Source organism: Dinoponera quadriceps, unplaced genomic scaffold (assembly GCF_001313825.1).
Source record: "Dinoponera quadriceps isolate SergipeBrazil2010 unplaced genomic scaffold, ASM131382v1 scaffold424, whole genome shotgun sequence".
In the NCBI taxonomy this organism is placed as follows: Eukaryota; Metazoa; Arthropoda; class Insecta; order Hymenoptera; family Formicidae; genus Dinoponera; species Dinoponera quadriceps.
Genome location: NW_014554557.1, coordinates 204,406 through 221,758, shown reverse-complemented (window position 1 = coordinate 221,758; position 17,353 = coordinate 204,406). Strand labels below are relative to the sequence as shown.

The 17,353-nt window shown below is 41.4% G+C and overlaps 3 protein-coding genes across 11 annotated transcripts; 2 read left to right on the top strand and 1 right to left on the bottom strand.

The window, feature by feature from the left end:
- The first annotated feature begins 235 nt into the window (after positions 1-235).
- Positions 236-3,136, top strand: LOC106752039. The gene is made up of 3 exons (XM_014633410.1): positions 236-886; positions 1,121-1,582; positions 1,655-3,136. The coding sequence occupies exons 1-3, from the start codon at positions 644-646 to the stop codon at positions 1,772-1,774; spliced, it is 825 nt and encodes a 274-aa protein (XP_014488896.1). The 5' UTR covers positions 236-643; the 3' UTR covers positions 1,775-3,136.
- LOC106752035 (protein ariadne-1) lies at positions 2,861-9,763 on the bottom strand. Of its 2 annotated transcripts, none has more exons than XM_014633400.1 (8): positions 9,676-9,763; positions 8,031-8,376; positions 7,786-7,959; positions 7,602-7,667; positions 7,301-7,516; positions 6,665-7,222; positions 6,342-6,568; positions 2,861-6,220 (listed from the first exon to the last, which is right to left on the bottom strand). In XM_014633400.1, the coding sequence occupies exons 2-8, from the start codon at positions 8,238-8,240 to the stop codon at positions 6,139-6,141; spliced, it is 1,533 nt and encodes a 510-aa protein (XP_014488886.1). In that variant the 5' UTR covers positions 8,241-8,376; positions 9,676-9,763; the 3' UTR covers positions 2,861-6,138. The 2 variants fall into 2 exon arrangements, with proteins under 2 accessions (XP_014488886.1, XP_014488885.1); XM_014633399.1 differs by lacking the exon at positions 9,676-9,763 and adding an exon at positions 8,483-8,574.
- On the top strand, positions 9,293-17,318 carry LOC106752036 (serine/threonine-protein kinase ULK3). 8 transcript variants are annotated; one of them, XM_014633404.1, is made up of 10 exons: positions 9,293-9,369; positions 10,510-10,803; positions 10,882-11,144; positions 12,170-12,321; positions 13,312-13,526; positions 13,624-13,850; positions 14,340-14,601; positions 14,754-14,945; positions 15,390-15,574; positions 17,171-17,318. In XM_014633404.1, exons 3-10 carry the CDS (start codon positions 11,058-11,060, stop codon positions 17,276-17,278), a joined length of 1,428 nt encoding a protein of 475 aa, XP_014488890.1. In that variant the 5' UTR covers positions 9,293-9,369; positions 10,510-10,803; positions 10,882-11,057; the 3' UTR covers positions 17,279-17,318. The 8 variants fall into 8 exon arrangements, with proteins under 8 accessions (XP_014488890.1, XP_014488888.1, XP_014488889.1 ...); XM_014633402.1 differs by lacking the exon at positions 9,293-9,369 and adding an exon at positions 9,678-9,757 and having other exon boundaries at positions 10,484-10,803; XM_014633403.1 differs by lacking the exon at positions 9,293-9,369 and adding an exon at positions 9,684-9,757.
- Positions 17,319-17,353: the final 35 nt, after the last annotated feature.

Below are 17,353 nucleotides of genomic sequence, written 5' to 3'. Positions count from 1 at the left end.
TCACGTCGACGTCACTTCGACATCGGCGCAATTTTCTCTTCTATCTGGATTCGTGCGGACGGCACGACGAATCGGCGTGAACATCCCCGTGAGATCGTGCACAGAGTGTCGGTGAGCAATTGCCATCTATCCGGAGCAGCGGAAAGTGTTCGAGCACCGCTAAGCTACGTCACCGGCACTACGCGGCGCGCGGTGGGGTAGAGATAAGCGGTAGTGGTGGTGATGTAAAACATTCGGTGAGTCGACTGGTTGGCGGCATCGGCAGGCCAGGGAGCGGTACGGGAGAGTTAGGTGCGACGCGCGGAGCGAGAGAGGAGGGAACAGCGCGGTTTCGGCTTCTCGACATCGGCTTCGGAAATGGCCGCGGGAAAGTAGAGAGCGGAGTGTTTCGTCGGCAGGCTGTTCGTCGGTCGGTTCAAGTTTTTCGAGGGCCGCGCGCTCGTTTATCCGGCTCGTCGATCGATTCACGACGATTCCGGAGACTAGCGCGAAATGTGAGAGAGAGAGAAAGAGAGAGAAAGAGAGAGAGAGAGAGAGCGACGCGTGTGTGTCACGACGCAACGGCGGAGACGATAAGGACCGTACGACGACCTGGATAGAAGACTCGGAAGGAGACATCTCCCTCGCGTGTTCCGACTCCAGGATGGCCGGCGACGACGGAACCGTGATGAACAATGGGATCGTTGGCGCGGAGGGCGGAGAGGGGCACGGTGCCTCGGCGCGGGGGGAACTGCATTCCAGAGTGGGCGGCATTCTGGAATGCGATCCCCCCGGTAACAGGAATTCGTCGTCGAACGAGCGAGCCGCCGACGACGACGAAGACGGTGTCTGCCGATATGCGGTCGGTACTACTAACCGCGCTATGTCTTTCTTCGAAATTTGCCAGGTATCGTATATACATATATATATATATATTTTTTTCGTGTTCCGTTCTACACCGCGCGGAGCTGTCGCACCATTGTCAAATGTCAAGCATCGATTCGTTGAAATTCACATCAAGCGCGTCTTCGCGATCGTTGAATCTCTCTCTCTTTCTCTCTCGTGCGACTTCGCGCCGACGTATATCTGTGACGTACACAGCGGAACACTGTGCTCGTCTCTTACAATGAGACTTTTTCAGATTCGGCTGCAATATCTCTTCCCGCAATTGGCCCCACCCCTACGATACGATATCCACGAGGATTCCATCGAGTCGACCGCGGAGAGCCTGGCTAACGATGTGATGCGGTACTTGTTGAAGGAGGATATCTATCTTATATCTCGGGACCCGATATCGCGCAGTATGAGGCACAACGTTTATCAGATGCTCAACAAGCACAGCATCCTCTTTGCAAGTATGGTGAACCGTTTGAACGTTGTACCGGACACCGCATACGAGGCATTTATGGGAGTCGCCAACGAACTCTTCCTGCATGGCGTCATCACATGGGCCAAGATTGTTTGTCTGTACGCTTTCATGGGCAGATTAGCCTTATGGGCCCGAGATAAGAGAATGCACACTCTTAAGAAGAAGCTACCACTGTACGTTTCGAGATACGTCGGCGAGAACATGGCGCATTTCATCAAAGGCTACGGTGGGTGGGTGAGTACACACGGGTGTTTTCGAAGGATACTTTTCGCACGAAGCATACATGTCTACCTTGTGTGTTTGCAGGAGCAGTTGTGCATAGAGTATCCAGTGGCGGATGAGGTCAGTGGGGCGATTTGGAGAAGTCTGTTGATGACTGGAGCCACCCTCGGTTTAATCGCCACGATCTTGTCGGTAACTTCCTGATGGGATCTCGCGAGATCGTGCGGCCTGAGTGCGTCTCGTCCAAGAAATCTTCGCGTACTTACGTTCTACGGGAACACGCTCGAGAGGAATATGAGGAGATTCGTATAACGTACTATTACAACATTTCAACGTGGACATCGGAACGATCCAAATGGTGTACTCGCCACTGTCTATCGGGCAATATACGAGATTAACAAAAGATACTTCAACGCGTTGACACACATAATTTTCATATCAATGTCACTCGGCTTAGAATCGTCCCACATTTTATATAACTCCAGCCAATACATACATAGTATGAGCGACAGACAATGACGCTAGTTTCCTATTACAATACCTTATAAAAAAAGAAAAAAAAAAGAACTAGTGAAATTAGTAGGCAGAATATCTTATTTAATTTTACATAATAGATATTTTATATTGAAGTAATTTTTAACAATAATACTCAAAATTGTCGCTTTAGAGCTCTATATGAAACGGAGAATCTCGAAATTCTATTGAATTTAGGTAGACGTAATCTATTTATTTATAATTTATATGTATATTATATGTATGTTAGATAGGAGATATATTACATTAAATAATAAATTTTCTTTCAAACACGTTTGGGGTCAGAACTGATCGCACAGATTCTTAAACTTTAAGAGATATATGTAATACCGATAACGAATGATTATGAAATGTACCGTGATAGGCTACTTTCTTATACGTTGGTATATCCCAACTGCACTTGCAAAAATTTTTATACACATATTCAGAATAAATACTTTTGCAAAATAACGAACTATTCGTATAATCATTATCGAAACGAGGAAAAATGAGATTGTAAGAAGATAATCTGCTGAATAGTAGAGTTTATCGATCTAAATTTAGTAATTTTTTCACATGCAAAACACTATCAAATACTACTATCAATGGAAATTCACAGGGTAGAGCGTATGTTACTATTGTGAAAATTTGAGCATAATTTTATGAGAAACGTTCACACTTACTGCAAATAAACGTTCGTAAAGTAATACGGAGGCTTGTATTGATACATAATGTAAGTTTGTTTCCTGGAAAGACTTGGAGAAATACGACCTTGAGTCAATATAGAGGAGCATTTTTAATATGTCATTATAAATTATAAGCGATAAATCTTAAGATACTGTTGCATTACGTCAGAGAGGATCAGTCTTAACCACTACGAAATACTGTAAACGACGTACTTCTAATGTATATACGTTCGCAAAATAATCAAAAATAATAACTTCACATAAGATAAATATTATTCCCCCACTGCAATAAACATAATCCTCTTAACCATATCTATGTAATCTAAAGTATCAATTAACTAAGAATAAAAAGAACATTGATATTCGATACTATGTTTACCGTATGTTTGTACGCTCGAAAATAAGTAACTCTCTTCCATAAGATATGTTGTGTACAGACCAGTAGTTTTCCGAGTGGCGTAATTATTAATTTATCTCATTCGCGCGCACACTGATGATTTTATTGAAAATAACTTAACCACTTAAACAAGGTTACATTCTATATGCTTATTAAAAATATTTCGAGCTTATTGATTTTCACAATTGTGAACAATTTTAGTTATATGTATAAACATTTTGGATACACGGCTAATGTAGTGAGTATATATAATATAATATATAATAGAGGATGCTCTCTAAGGGGATAACTTGCGTCTCTTTATTTCTTAACCAAAGAAAGGGGGGTACAGTTCTGTCAAGGAAATATATTAATCGTCATTTTTCAGCATCTCAAAATCTCGTACTTTTATACTCGTTAAGGTTACCAAGTTCTATATAATTTTTAAGATTTACAATATATATATTGTAGTATTTACAATATATATTATGCATTTGTAATGTTAACAAAAGACAACACCGAACAATGATGAGAAATCTATCTAGATATCTCACGGAGATGACAGTGTGTGATATCGGTTTATAACTACAAAAGTAAAGCCACAGTTTTCCTATACTATACTACTAAAATAGTTTATCTTGTTATCGCGTAGGTTTTGCCATTTATCAAATATTCATGAATATACATATACATACATATATATATATATATATATATATATATATATATATATGCATATACCAAAGACGAATGGATGGAGAAGTCTTTGACACGAGTTTGCAACCTATGTCAAAATGCAATTAAAAGCTCGCATCACCAGTTGTAGTAGCGCCTTCTCAGATATGTTTGATGACTTGACAGCTAAATGTTCCAATTTTTATACCCGCCACGCACTACGCCTCGCAAATTCGAGGACACCGTTCAAAGTCTCAAGTTTGGTTCGTGTACAAGAAATTTTGGATACTCAGATTTCATTTTTATCGGTATTGCAAAGAGGATTTCGAATATGCTGTTGTAATTTACAAATTAAATGAAGGTAGAATATATAAAATCACAAACTAGAGCAGAACACGTGACGATTATATCTAACAATTTTCTTACATTTATCTCTTTCTAATCAAATTTTGCGACTGTACAGAAAACAACTGCATTTTAACTTTTATCGCAGACCCTAATGTGCATAATAGCAAGGATTAACAATTCTCGCTCAATAAATCTTCAAAATTCTCTACTTTTTTACTTTATCATTATTGATATTACTATATTTATTTTTATTATATATTTATATGTGAATATATAACTATGTTAACTGTACAAATGGAACTCACTTCATCTACCACTTACATTGACAATAAGTGATAATTTCATTTTAATCGTCAATCTTTAATTAGTTAGCTAATGTTATATAAAACATATCGTCAGCGTTATGCAAATGGTTTGTATAAGCAGATTAAATAAAACAAGAGAGCAAATAAAATAAAAAGGTAGATAAAGACTAAGCCATGAATTAAAAATACAATTAAAATATTAAAAATATCTGAATATATAAAATTCACGTAGGATTATAATCATTATCTTCATCGATGCTACCATACAAAATATTCCAAGGAACACTATTACGAACAGGATATTATATTTGCAAATTATATGCAGCATATTAGATTCGCGTTTAACCCTTTCGTTACGGCAGAGTCCTGAAAAACCACCTTATAGTACAGATGCCCAAGCGGCGTCTAACGTGATGTAAACAAGATTGCACATGCAGTATTTGTGTTATATCAACTAATATACTGCATCGGCATGAGTAAAATAACACCGTGTGATTGTTATGGGCCGGGCGACTGTAGTTGCTCTTAGTAACGAAAGGATTAAATAACTGTAAGCTATATCAAAGACAAATTTTGCGATTCAGCACTTATAACAACCCAATTTCTTCAAAAAAAAAAAAAAAAGTGGTGTATTTTTTTGTAATGCTTGACAACCACAGTGTTCTAATTTAACATGTAAAGATGGAGTATGGTGCATGTCAAAGATATCACAAACTTGGCCCCTTTTAACGTTGCGTGACGTCAGTATGAGTAACTAAGTAACACTTCATTTATAAAACTGTGGGGGGAAAGAGAGAGAGAGAGAAAGAGAGAGAGAGAGAGAGAGAGACAGAGAGATTTGTGAAACAAATATAAATAGGATAAAAAAACAGAACGTGTTGTATTACAGTTTCACTATCTAGCAAGATGTTCTATATTTAAGTATATATACTTTGTTCGAAGCAATACACAAGCAAGAATAGGAAGTTCTATCATTAAAGATTAATACATAGCACTGACGATACGTATATAGTAATTTAGTGTCTCTTAAAGATTGGCAGTTGTAGCCTGGACGTATCGTGGTCCAAAACAGAGCAAAACAGTGAAGATGATTCGTCTTGGTTGTACCTGATTCATTTGGGATGTTTACATCTAAAATAGCTACTTTTTTAAATAATGAGATACAGAACAAACTTATAAAATGCAAAAAAATCCTGATGTGTTACTGATAAAAGCTGGTGAAATATGTCGAATAAAATAACGAATTTTGTAGCCGAGATCCCATTCTACATCGCAACATATTGCTGAATCTAATGACGCTTGTTGTTCGTGTTAATATAACAAATATTCTTAAAATTACTTAAAACAATGGGATACTTATCAAGGATAAGAACCTGTACAATAATGAACAGCACACAGCAAGCACAAATCAAAATATTGTCAACTTGTTGATAATCTGATTGAATTTTAATAGGTCGAGTTCTCAATATTTATCATAAACGATGTTATGCGTGTCGCCACAAACTATATTATATGTGTTTTAAAGTGCATATAACGTTTATCACTTTGTGACATGCTCCATTTCTGTCTCTTGTTAGTTTTCTTAGTTTATCACAGCTGGGGCAGAAGTGGGAAGGAAGAGGATTTGTGTGTCACACCCCAAGAAGTAAAACTAGTAAAAATTCTCTATTCCTTGTAGTCCCACCATTCCTTCTCGTATCCTTCATAGACATGTTCTAAAAGTACTTTCCTTCGACTATCGCAGTATCTTAAAAAGCAAATAATATATAAAAATGATTGCAAATAAAATATATTGTTTACCTAGCAGTAAACACACACACAGATATATATATATATATATATATATATATATACTTCTACTATCTTACCTATATTTATCCTGAACCTTTTGTTTAATATCTGCAAGATTTTCACTTGTGATATCCCTTTCAAGATATTCAGATAGACACTCGGTGGCACTTTCCAAATCTTTTTGGTTATCCTCAAAAATCACAGATTGATTGTTCTTTCTCACGTAATAAGCAAAAACGTAGGTGTACATAAGTGTCTGCCTACATGAACACAGAATGTCAACCGCTTTCTTTAAGAATTGTACCTGAAAAATATGAAGAATAGTGATTACGAAAAAAATTAGTATTGAATTCGAGAAAAATCTCACTATATATTATTACTTGTTATCATATTAATATACCTCTATCCATGACATGTTATGCTGTTGCATCTCTTCCATTTTTTCCTTCACGCTGGCATACAGTTTACTCTCAAATTTGAGCGATTGCATGTGATTCATGTATCTATTGCAATAAAATAAATATCTCTGCAAAGCTGATCTGGACTTTTCTTGCGCATCCCTTGCTACTTTAGCTTCTTCTTCGTCGTAACGATTACAATTATACCAGCTAGAGCCGTGTGGTTCCCAGGGCCCGAGGCAAACCCAACAAAATTCAGTTTTACAATTCTGATTCTTACAGACCATATGATTACATCCGCCATCTTTCTCGATGGTAACATTACACTTCGGGCATTCCTTTGTGTTAGCAGCGATCCAGTTTGACGTTTCCGAGTCGTCATCGCACTTTTTAATCCATTTACGAAGTAAATGGCACTTGACAGGGTCATGCCAGTTTTCGCCGCAATAAAAGCAGAATGTATGTCCACATTTACAAGTAACCGGTCTTGATTCTACATACTGCACTTTAACAGCGTTATTACAATCGGGGGAGGGACACCATCTTAGTAACCTATTACACTTAAAAGGAAGAAAAATGTAACAAGTGCGTATACTTTGCAATATCTTATAAATGGATAATCATCAACGAATATTTACTTCAACAAAGCTATTGGTAATTAAGTGCTGATACTTCAGTTTAACTTTGGAATCTTTGACAAGCCGCATAACACTAGCATCATCAACTAAGATGTCACAAGCATGAGCAGCACATGCAATAGTTTGTCCAACTCCTTCCTCCATAATTTTAGTCGTCAAATATTCTCCCCAGCAACCGGTGCAGAAACGATGCCCGCATTCGAGACCAGTCATCATCTAACATTTTAAACAAATTTTTCCATCATATCTTCGCTTCTCTATATATACACTTTTTTAACACGTTATATCAATATAAACTTACCGAGGATGGGAGGATCATAAAACAAATTCCGCACTCTTCTGTGCCATTTGTCGACGTTCTTTTAGACTATTAGACAAACAAAAATATACAACATATACTATACAATATATATATAATATGTAATATAATTTTCCTGATCTGTGTTTAATGAGAAAAGAGTGATGCAGTTGAAATAAGTATTTACCAAAGAGCTTTGGGAAGATCGACTTCTACTTATTAAAGGACCTTTTCTGAATGGATTGATAACACGTGCTTCGGCGAAAAGCTTCTCTTGATCGCCATCATAAAAGCGCTCCATCAACTTCTCCTTATCCCACTTGAAGTGATTTAATAAAATACGTGTGGTCGTTGCTGGTATCTGCAGATTAACACACACGTAGTATGTTTATCCCATTCAGGAACAACAATTTAAGAGCTCGCATTGCTTACTTCAACAACCGTGTTGACTTCCTTTATTGAATCAACCATGTGTTGCACAATCTCTTCTGTGGAAAGCACTTCGAAGGGATAGTCATCGACATCGGTGGCTCGTTCACGCGGATTACCAGGTTCTATTTCCATGGCAAAGTCAACATCATCGCCGCTCGACTCGTTACCGGAGTCGACATCGTCGTAAATCGTTTCCTCTTCCGAATCCATTGTCGCGCAAAACAGTTCTCACACTGGTGCTTCTCCCTGGTCAATGTATGCGTCGTATCAATATGCGTAGCATTCGATGCGAGAGTCTTCGTCGGCTCGCGCTGCTCGATTAATTCTCTCGTTTACGACTGATATGCTAATACACAAGAGCACACATTAACATTAACACATGCACATTACAACAAGGTTATTACTGTATCGATGCGTGCACAAACTCGCGTACCAATCGCGGCGATACGTACACACAATTATCCGGCGGAATTTACTTTAAGGATCCCTTCAATTCGACGGTCCCGACGAGGTGTAATTTGCGATCCCGAGAACCCGACCTCACTTGCACCTGCGATTTGCGAGATGCTACGACGGAACGAGGTGAAAACAGCTTATGTTTCAGTACATGACGTCACCGTTCCTTGATACTTCCCCGAATAAAGCGCGGACGGTCCCGCGTCACCTTCGCGACGACCGACTCCCGCGATCGCGTCTCTCTCTCTCTCTCTCTCTTTCAGCAGTATGTACAGAGGCTCGCGGAATTTTCAGACGTTTCTGTTACAGGACGAGAAAGAGGACGAAATCAGCTGCCAAAACATCCGAAACGGACACTCCGGCAGCTGACGCACTGACAGCTAATGTCACGGCGTACAGAGATACAACTGCTAAACCGACAGCCGACGGTACTGTCGCCGAATGGGCGACGGATTATTAACAACGCATGCTCGCGGGATTGATATTTTACGTCGCGAGGTTTCAGTTTCGTCGAGGCCACTCTTGCGTCCGTCCCACCTTGACAGATTGTCTCTCTCTCTCTCTCTCACATACATACACAACACAAGCATGTGTGCATGTTACTACACGGTTGCGCGCTCCTAAAAGCGGACGCGATCGAAAGACTAGGATTTTTCGTCCGATATAAATATCGCGGCCGCACAAGGACGAGTGTATATTGCAACTCGGATTCGATAACCAGTGCACCAGCGCTATAATAAACCTCGAGGGAAGGATTCGACATCTCACACGGCTTGATCCCGCCGCTGTGCTTGCACACACACACAGTGTGTCATGTACGCTTCACCATTCTCATGTCTCGAAAATTGTGGACGATTTCCAGCCTCACACGAATAAACCCAAGGTCGGGGCCGTTGTAATCAAAGCCATTGTATGCTTGCCTTTATAATTAGAGTTACTCGTATGATTTCAATCTTAATCGCATAAGCTTGAAAAGCGAGTGACTTTCGATCCAGGGAATGATGAGGCATACCACGATGCAGTGTGTCGTGCGCGCGATGAAAGAAACGTCGGGAGAGAGAGAGAGAGACGGAAAGAGTGCGTTGGCGACCCGATATTTCGCTTGGCAATCGTAACGAGCGATTTTGCGGGCGAAGCCCGCGCGCGCGCACGCAGCGACGAACGAATCGGGAATAGTAAAATTACACACGATTAGCGCGACGCGATCATCGTCCTTGTTGTCGAAACGTCCTCTATCACGTCAGAGACAAAGGAAGAGCAATGCGCTGCAGGTGAGGAGAGAGTGTCCCTCTCCCAGTGCTCCTCTCCGTGTATTCGTCGCGAAACGTTTCCACTCACGAGCACCACCACAGCACAGAGCTACGAGGCCATGTTATCGCGTTATCATGCGCGCGTTCGTTCTCGCCCATTGCAACGGCGATGCGGTCGGTACGCGGCGTTACGAGTCGGACACACCGTTTGCCATGAAAGAAAACCTCGGGAGAGCGCGAGTCTATAGCCCGAGCACTGCTGCCACGTCCGTGGCGACGACGCATCGGGTGTCCCTCGACGATCGAACGCGCCGTCGTTTCCTCCCGTCGCCACCGTCGTCGAACCAGGGGGAAGAACCGTGGACACCGGCAACGAGTTCGGAAGGGACGGCGAAATTCGCGAGATATATCCTACGTCGCGCGGAGAATGAACGGATAGTGCCGAACTGCGAAGCACGCATGCACACACGTCGCGTCGTTCCGCCGGCCAGCTTGCGTCCCTGCGCCGTCGAGTCAGCGTATGTACCGCGCGCGCACGCAGCTGATGATCGGATCGCGACAAATCTGTCCTCGGCGCGATGAGATCGCGCGGATGCGAGCTTTCAGATCGCACTGTGCTTTCCAGAAAATTTGTCCCTGCGACGCTTATTGGCGCGCCACAAGCTTCTCCCGCTCTCTCCTCCNCCCCCCCCCCTCTCTCTCTCTATCTGATCACTGTGCATTGTACCCACGAAATTGTTTTAGCAGAATTAGATTGCACTTTTTGCCTTTAGAGTTAAACAAGTGTATAAATTAGCGTGAAGAGAAAAGGAACGAAGTTCCAGTGCAACCCTAGTTCAGTTAAAACAAACGGACCTACAAAAACGTTCTAAAGTGCGTTGTTGCCGCGTCGAGATACTTGAACTTTGAATCTTGAGGGTTTGTTCGCCACGAAAAGGAAGGAACATACTTGTGATTAGTTCGTGTAATGAGAGAGAGAGAGAGAGAAGGAGAGTGAATGAGAGCGGGCTCGATTCCACGTGGTCCGCGATTCTACGCGTCTTTTGTTCTGAAAAGCTGTTCCAAAGGTGACTGGCTCGTGACAGTGGCCAGCGCTCTGGAAAATTACACAAAAGGTCAATTTATTCAATATGATTTACCTCCAGATTCGTCCGCAAGACGTAGTTTTTATCTTGATGACACGTGATCACGTCTATGTCGGAGCACTTCAGTGCGCACGAGCGGCGCGTGCTGTAGCGTCAACTATACACATTAACCCCTCGCTACTTTACGGCGTGCCGGCACAAATGTCGCGGAAAGATTGAATCGTCCCGCGAGGAAAATGAGCCTACCGACCGTGAGTGATTATTGCCTGCTGGAGAAGATCGGCACCGGGAGCTATGCGAGCGTGTACAAAGCATTCAAGAAGGTACGTGCGTTGCACATTTGAGGTTCGAGTCGGAAATGGCGTGGTATCGAGCGGCAGGATCGCGGCAAGCATGCGTTTATTTACGTTGCCGATGTGTGGAACACAGAAGAACGGAAGTAGTAAACAAATTGACCAATCACAGTCGATCATTCCCGATACTGCCGAAGAATAATCACCTGTGATTGGTTAATTTGCATACCGCTTACATTTAATTACTTGTATTTTTTTATGCGACGTGGATCTTATCACACGTACAGAATGCGCTCCGATATTCATCAGAGTCAGTTCACTGAAAGTGTCCACCGTTCATGTTGCGTATATCATAGACATTTTCAGATCGAGGGTTTATTTGAGGGTGCACGTAGAAAAGGATGCACCCTGTTTTGTGCCCTTCGCGTTTTCTCTCGCTCGCGTGGCCTACGCGCGAGGAAAAGAGAACGCTAGGGGCACAAAATCATGATGACCCGTATTCTCAACACTCTTTCATCGGTAAAACTGTCTTAAAGCGTGACTTCTTAACCAATCAGCTAATCCCCAAGCCACTTTTAGAGGCATTTTTACTAGTATTAATTATGTACAATATATGATATTTTCTTCATATAAGTAGACATTTGTTTGTATATGTTAAAACAATTGTGTGACGAGTATTAAATTCGTAATATTGAGAATATACGAATTTCTCTTTAGAAAATATTTACCGCACAGAAAAGTCTACTTAAAGCCACTAGGTTTTTTCAATGCAAAAAAGAGAGCAGTATTGCGTAATTCTAATATAAATACTCTCATAAATTTTTAAGACCATTTTTATCATTCTCATCACACATCGAGCAATGTTTTAATTTATTTTCGCGCGTACTTTGTAAAAGCTTTTACAATTCTGTGCGACCGATACGACGTGTATTTTCCAGAAAAAATATCAGCGTAAGTGATACTATCGTTCTCAAGTTTGACGTTCTCCCATGAAAATGCACTTGCATCTCGCATTTCCAAAGTCGTTATCGGCCTTTTCGATGATCGGCTTGCAGGGCGGGAGTCGGGAGATAGTTGCAATCAAGTGCGTGGATAAAGGTTCACTCTCGAAATCGGCGATCGACAATCTCGTGACGGAGATCAAGCTGTTAAATGTCCTCAAGCACGAGCATATCGTAGAGATGAGAGACTTTTTCTGGGACGAAGGGTTCGTTGACATGAGACCTTACGAGATACTATGCAATAATAATAACCTCTCGCGGGGGTTCGCCGGAAAATTCCAGTAGGTGGAAAAAACCGCGGTAAACCTCGATTTTTCCTGTCCTAGACTTTATCCGATGGAATAAACTGGCAAAAACTGTAAAAAAGGCCTAATATATGATGTCCATCGTTACATTAGGTACAATAACTGTCGTATAGATTAGGCCACTCTCTGAGTAAAATAAGTTCTTCATTATTTTGCAATTAACACGCAAATTTTTGAGTTATTAATTAAAGAAAACTTTAGACATTTTCAATCGCTAATATCTCTGAAACTAGACCAATTAAGATACACACACTTCATAAAAACATTTTTGTTAAAAATGACCGATACTATGATCTCCCAGAATATTGACTTTTCCTCCTGGGGGACACTCTGTATAGTGAGATTCCAAAACAGCAAGTCGAGGTTTCAAAACATTGTTCGTCGTTATAAAATCTGAAAAAATTGACTGTCAGTGATTCGTTCGGGCCCCCGGACCAATACATTCTTCAAACGAAATGGTAGAATGATTAAGCCTCCTTGTGAAAGAAAAATCAATTTTCTGGTTTGAAAATATTTGGAATTTTCACTTTTTACATTTCCACCTTAGAGAAAAATTCCACGATCGATATCCAGATTGTTACGCGGAGGATCACAGCTAAAACCTCGGTTTGTCCGTGAATTAGAATATTCATATAAAAAGGATTTTTATTTATTTTATCGTTTTTAATAGAAAAGACCAGATTTTGCCAGTTTCTTTCCGGAAGTTACCAGATCTTACCACTGGCGTGGACTTTATCGAAAAATTCTGGAATTTTGCCGACCCTATCTCGCAGTCATCGACGAGAGTTAACGCAGACGCGCAATCTGATAGGAGATTGCACTTTCACGTTATGTAAACTATCACGCTTCTTTCTCCTGGAAAAAGATAGCAATAAGTGTGTATAAATATAGGCATATATATATCGTGATGGAATACTGCGACGGTGGGGACTTGTCAAGTTTCATAAAGAAACAGCGCCGATTGCCCGAGAACATTTGCCGCAGATTTCTGCAACAGCTCGCATTGGCGTTGCGATATCTGCGCGATCACAATGTCTGTCACATGGATCTCAAGCCGCAGAACTTGCTGCTGATGAAAAAACCCCGGCTGGTGCTCAAGGTTGGAGGTTGGTAGTCTCCCCCGCTGTCTCTCTTTTCGCAAGGAACTCGCGAGGTCTCTTCGGCAGGATGAATCGTCACGGTGTCTGTTAATCGCCTTTTCAGATTTTGGTTTCGCGCAATACCTCACGAATTCGGAACACAAGTTCGCGATACGCGGCTCGCCGCTTTACATGGCGCCCGAGATGCTGCTGAAGCACAAGTACGATGCCCGTGTCGACCTGTGGAGCGTAGGTGTGATTATGTACGAGTGCCTTTTCGGAAAAGCTCCCTATTCTAGCAGTAGTTTCCAGGAACTTGCGGAAAAGATCAAAGACTGCCGACCTATCGAGGTCCGTCGATAATATTTATCTTATCGCTACTTTTCTAAAAGCTCGCAAGATCTAGTCTAGTTTATTCACAAAGAAGAAGATTACAAAGAAAGATTACACATTAATTATTTATTTAGTTTCTCCCGTTTTCTTAGTTTTCTTTTTTCTTGCCATTTTCCTCCCCCTAACTTTTACGATCGTGCTGCGCAGTTTCGAAATTTTCGCCTCGATTCTCACGAAATTATTGGCTTTTGCGATCGCGCGAAATAGACTCGAAGTCTAAAAACTATCCATGTAACACAGATCTCCAAGGGACGTTCCTGAAGACGTCCAGAAGACGTCCCTAAAAACGGAACGTCCCTCGGACAAAGTGTGCTGTGTGGATGGTCAACTCGATCGACAACCGCCGCCGTCGTCGCGCGCGCGTCAAGACTATATGCATATTAATTTGCGTTACAATTTTTAACATAATTCTTTAATCATGAGTCATCGACAAATTATTCACTGTAGATGCCGAAGGCGGCTCATGTGTCGGCCACATGTAAGGATTTACTGATGGCTTTGCTCAAGCATAATCCCGCCGATCGGATAACGTACGATGGATTTTTCGCTCATGACTTTTTGGACTTGGAGCACGCGCCTACCAGAGAAAATTACGATAAAGCGGTGGCGTTGGTACATAAAGCCGTCGGAGCGGACGCCGAGAGGAATTTAAAGGAAGCATTTTATCTCTACTGCGAGGCCCTAAGATATTTCATCCCAATTTTGACCAGTAAGAGCCGCTATTCGTGCGACATTCAGCATGTTTTTAAACACGATCGATTTCTCGACTAAAATAATTTTCATGTAAATCACACACACACACACACACGTATGCACAACGAATGAATCGTTATTTATATTATTTGTGCATCGTTCAATTAGATGAAAGCGATCCAAAGCGAAAGGAAATATTACGACAGCGTGTAAACGATTACATAAGACGAGCAGAAACATTGAAAATGGTGTTCGTGGACGGACAGGATAAGCGATCGTCGGCTGAGGGCAAGGCAGGCACTTCCCTGCAAAGGGCGTTATTCTCAGAGAGGAGCACAGCGTTCGCATACAATGAATTGCGTTTGTATTATATCGTTACTTTCTCAACTTTTAAGGTAGTTAAAGTAGATTTATGTGAATCGTTCTAGGAATATGATTAATGATATTCGAAGTTTTATAATTGGCTATTAGAGACTTTATGACACTACTAATCGTTCCTGGGGCGATCAAAACCTATTTCATTCGAAAACATTATATGTAACATTTGTTAACATCTCTAGCACATTATCGTTAATTAGTGACTGTTTCGAAAATTCAAGTGTCCCATCAAACACCCGTGCACCGTGTTCAATTGTGATATAGTTTCTCTCCGTGTTTCCTTGTTGAAAGGAAATGCCCTATATCGTCGATCGTGTTTTTCGATTGCGCGCATCAATTTTCGATACCGTCGCAATACGAGATCACGCACCATGGTAAACTCATCAATTATTAACGGTGGCCGTGAAACAATCTGTTTGTCGGTAGGACTCCTTAGTAAGAGTACCACGGGTATGACAGACGCACTCGAAATAGGAGAGGTCGCTGAACAATACCTTGCTGAGGGTAACTATGCTCTCGCCCTGGAAAAATTTCAGTCGTGTCTGAGCGTGCTGGTGCCCCTGCTGGGCAAGGAACCGTCAGGACGGAGACGGGATTTACTACACAAACAGGTGATTTACAATCGATCGTAGTACACGTATTTTAACGGTGGACGCGAGCCAATCGAGCGACTCGCAATTGTCTCGCCCGGTCCAGCCGGCGACTTGCGCGCGGGTGATGGTCTGTTTCGTCATTGAAAACGGAGGGAGGATTCGGGCATTTAGATTGTCCGCTTGTCGCCGCGCGTGTCAGTACCAAACGGCGAAGCGAGCGCGAAGAAACTTGTAAGAGAATTCTGCCGAAAAACACGGGCTAATTGCGCGACATTCGGCGGTCTGTGAATGATAGTACGCACGCCAGAGAGAGAGAAACAATTTTGAGTGGGAATGTTGCCAGTGTAACCGCTTATTTATGGAAAAATACTCGCGCTCTATACGCATCGAGGTCTTATCTTAACACTTCCGCCGGGATAGTGCCGAATATCTTTCTCACTGATCTCAGTAACATTCGCTTCATTTATATCGAATACATGCGTCCACGTTTTGGTCCATTTTCAAACGTTTTAGTGCAATGCATGATCGCCTGTTTCCGTACAGTTTCAAAGTGCCGTACAGTTTCAAAAGTGCCAGCATACTTTATCCAAGGGACGTTCTTAGAACATGAGACGTTCTTTGGATGTCTTTGAGTTATCCTTTGGTTTGTGCTGTATGGGAATCTATACCGGCGTGGTAAACAAAAATACACTCGAAAAGTAGTAAGAAAGTAAGAAAGCTGGGGTTTTTATCTGAGTGTAGTATACGGTCAGTGTGCAACTCGAAGAGGCTTTATCAAAGCCAGAAAACTTCTTGGACAACATAATGTCTAAAATCGAAACACAAGACGTATTTAAACACGGGCAAACTACTTTGTTGTTCTCTGTGGCGTCACAAAGTGGCCCGTTCGCGACTTGAGACGTCTTAAAGACATTTTTCATACGTCCCGACTTTATACATATATTTATATCGTCTGGATTTATCATGCGTCATCTTTACGAACTTCTCTTATGAAGGGTGAGTGAAGAACCGAAGCGTCAGATAGAAAACAGGAAATACGATCGTGTCATCCGGTGCTTTTCGACTATATTTTGCGACCATCAGTGGCACTCAAACGGTTAATACATACTCTGCGTGAAGCTTGATTTTGCTGTATTGTTTATCTGCTCGCTATGTATAAGAAAGCTATATGAGGAAACGGATTCTATTCTTCTATAATGTATCAGCGCGAACATGTTACACGAGGTGGCCAGTCGTCGGCCTTTAAGTGCAGTAATACGCTGCCGGAAGATTAAGGCATTATTGTGTTACAGTAAGGGACATCTACGGGACATTTTTAAATGTGTGTTATCTTAGCGATATGGAGTTGGAGTCAATGTGTATATACACATTGATCGTCGTTCCACAGTTTCAGAGTTTAGATACTCTCGGTTTAACAGACGCACCCTCTCTAGATATTTATATGACTTCAAATAATCAATACAAAAAGTAATGTTGAGCTTCTTAATCAATACTTACGATGAATGGTTATCTAAATTCGGCTGGAAAATGTTGAAATTAATTGGAAGGACTGAGGATGTCGTGTGCACAGATTTTCAATTATTTATTATATATTTATACATTTCTCGTCAATAGGTACAAATATGGATGAAGGAAGCCGAAAGCACCAAAGGGCTTTTAGCCACCAAGGATATAGAAGACTCTTCGCAACGTGCATCCGATGAACAATGCGTGTTACAATAAGTCGTATAAGCACAATAATAAATTATTTTCATTGTCACAATTCCCTGTGTTGTTCTTCAGTGTTTCCAACGATTT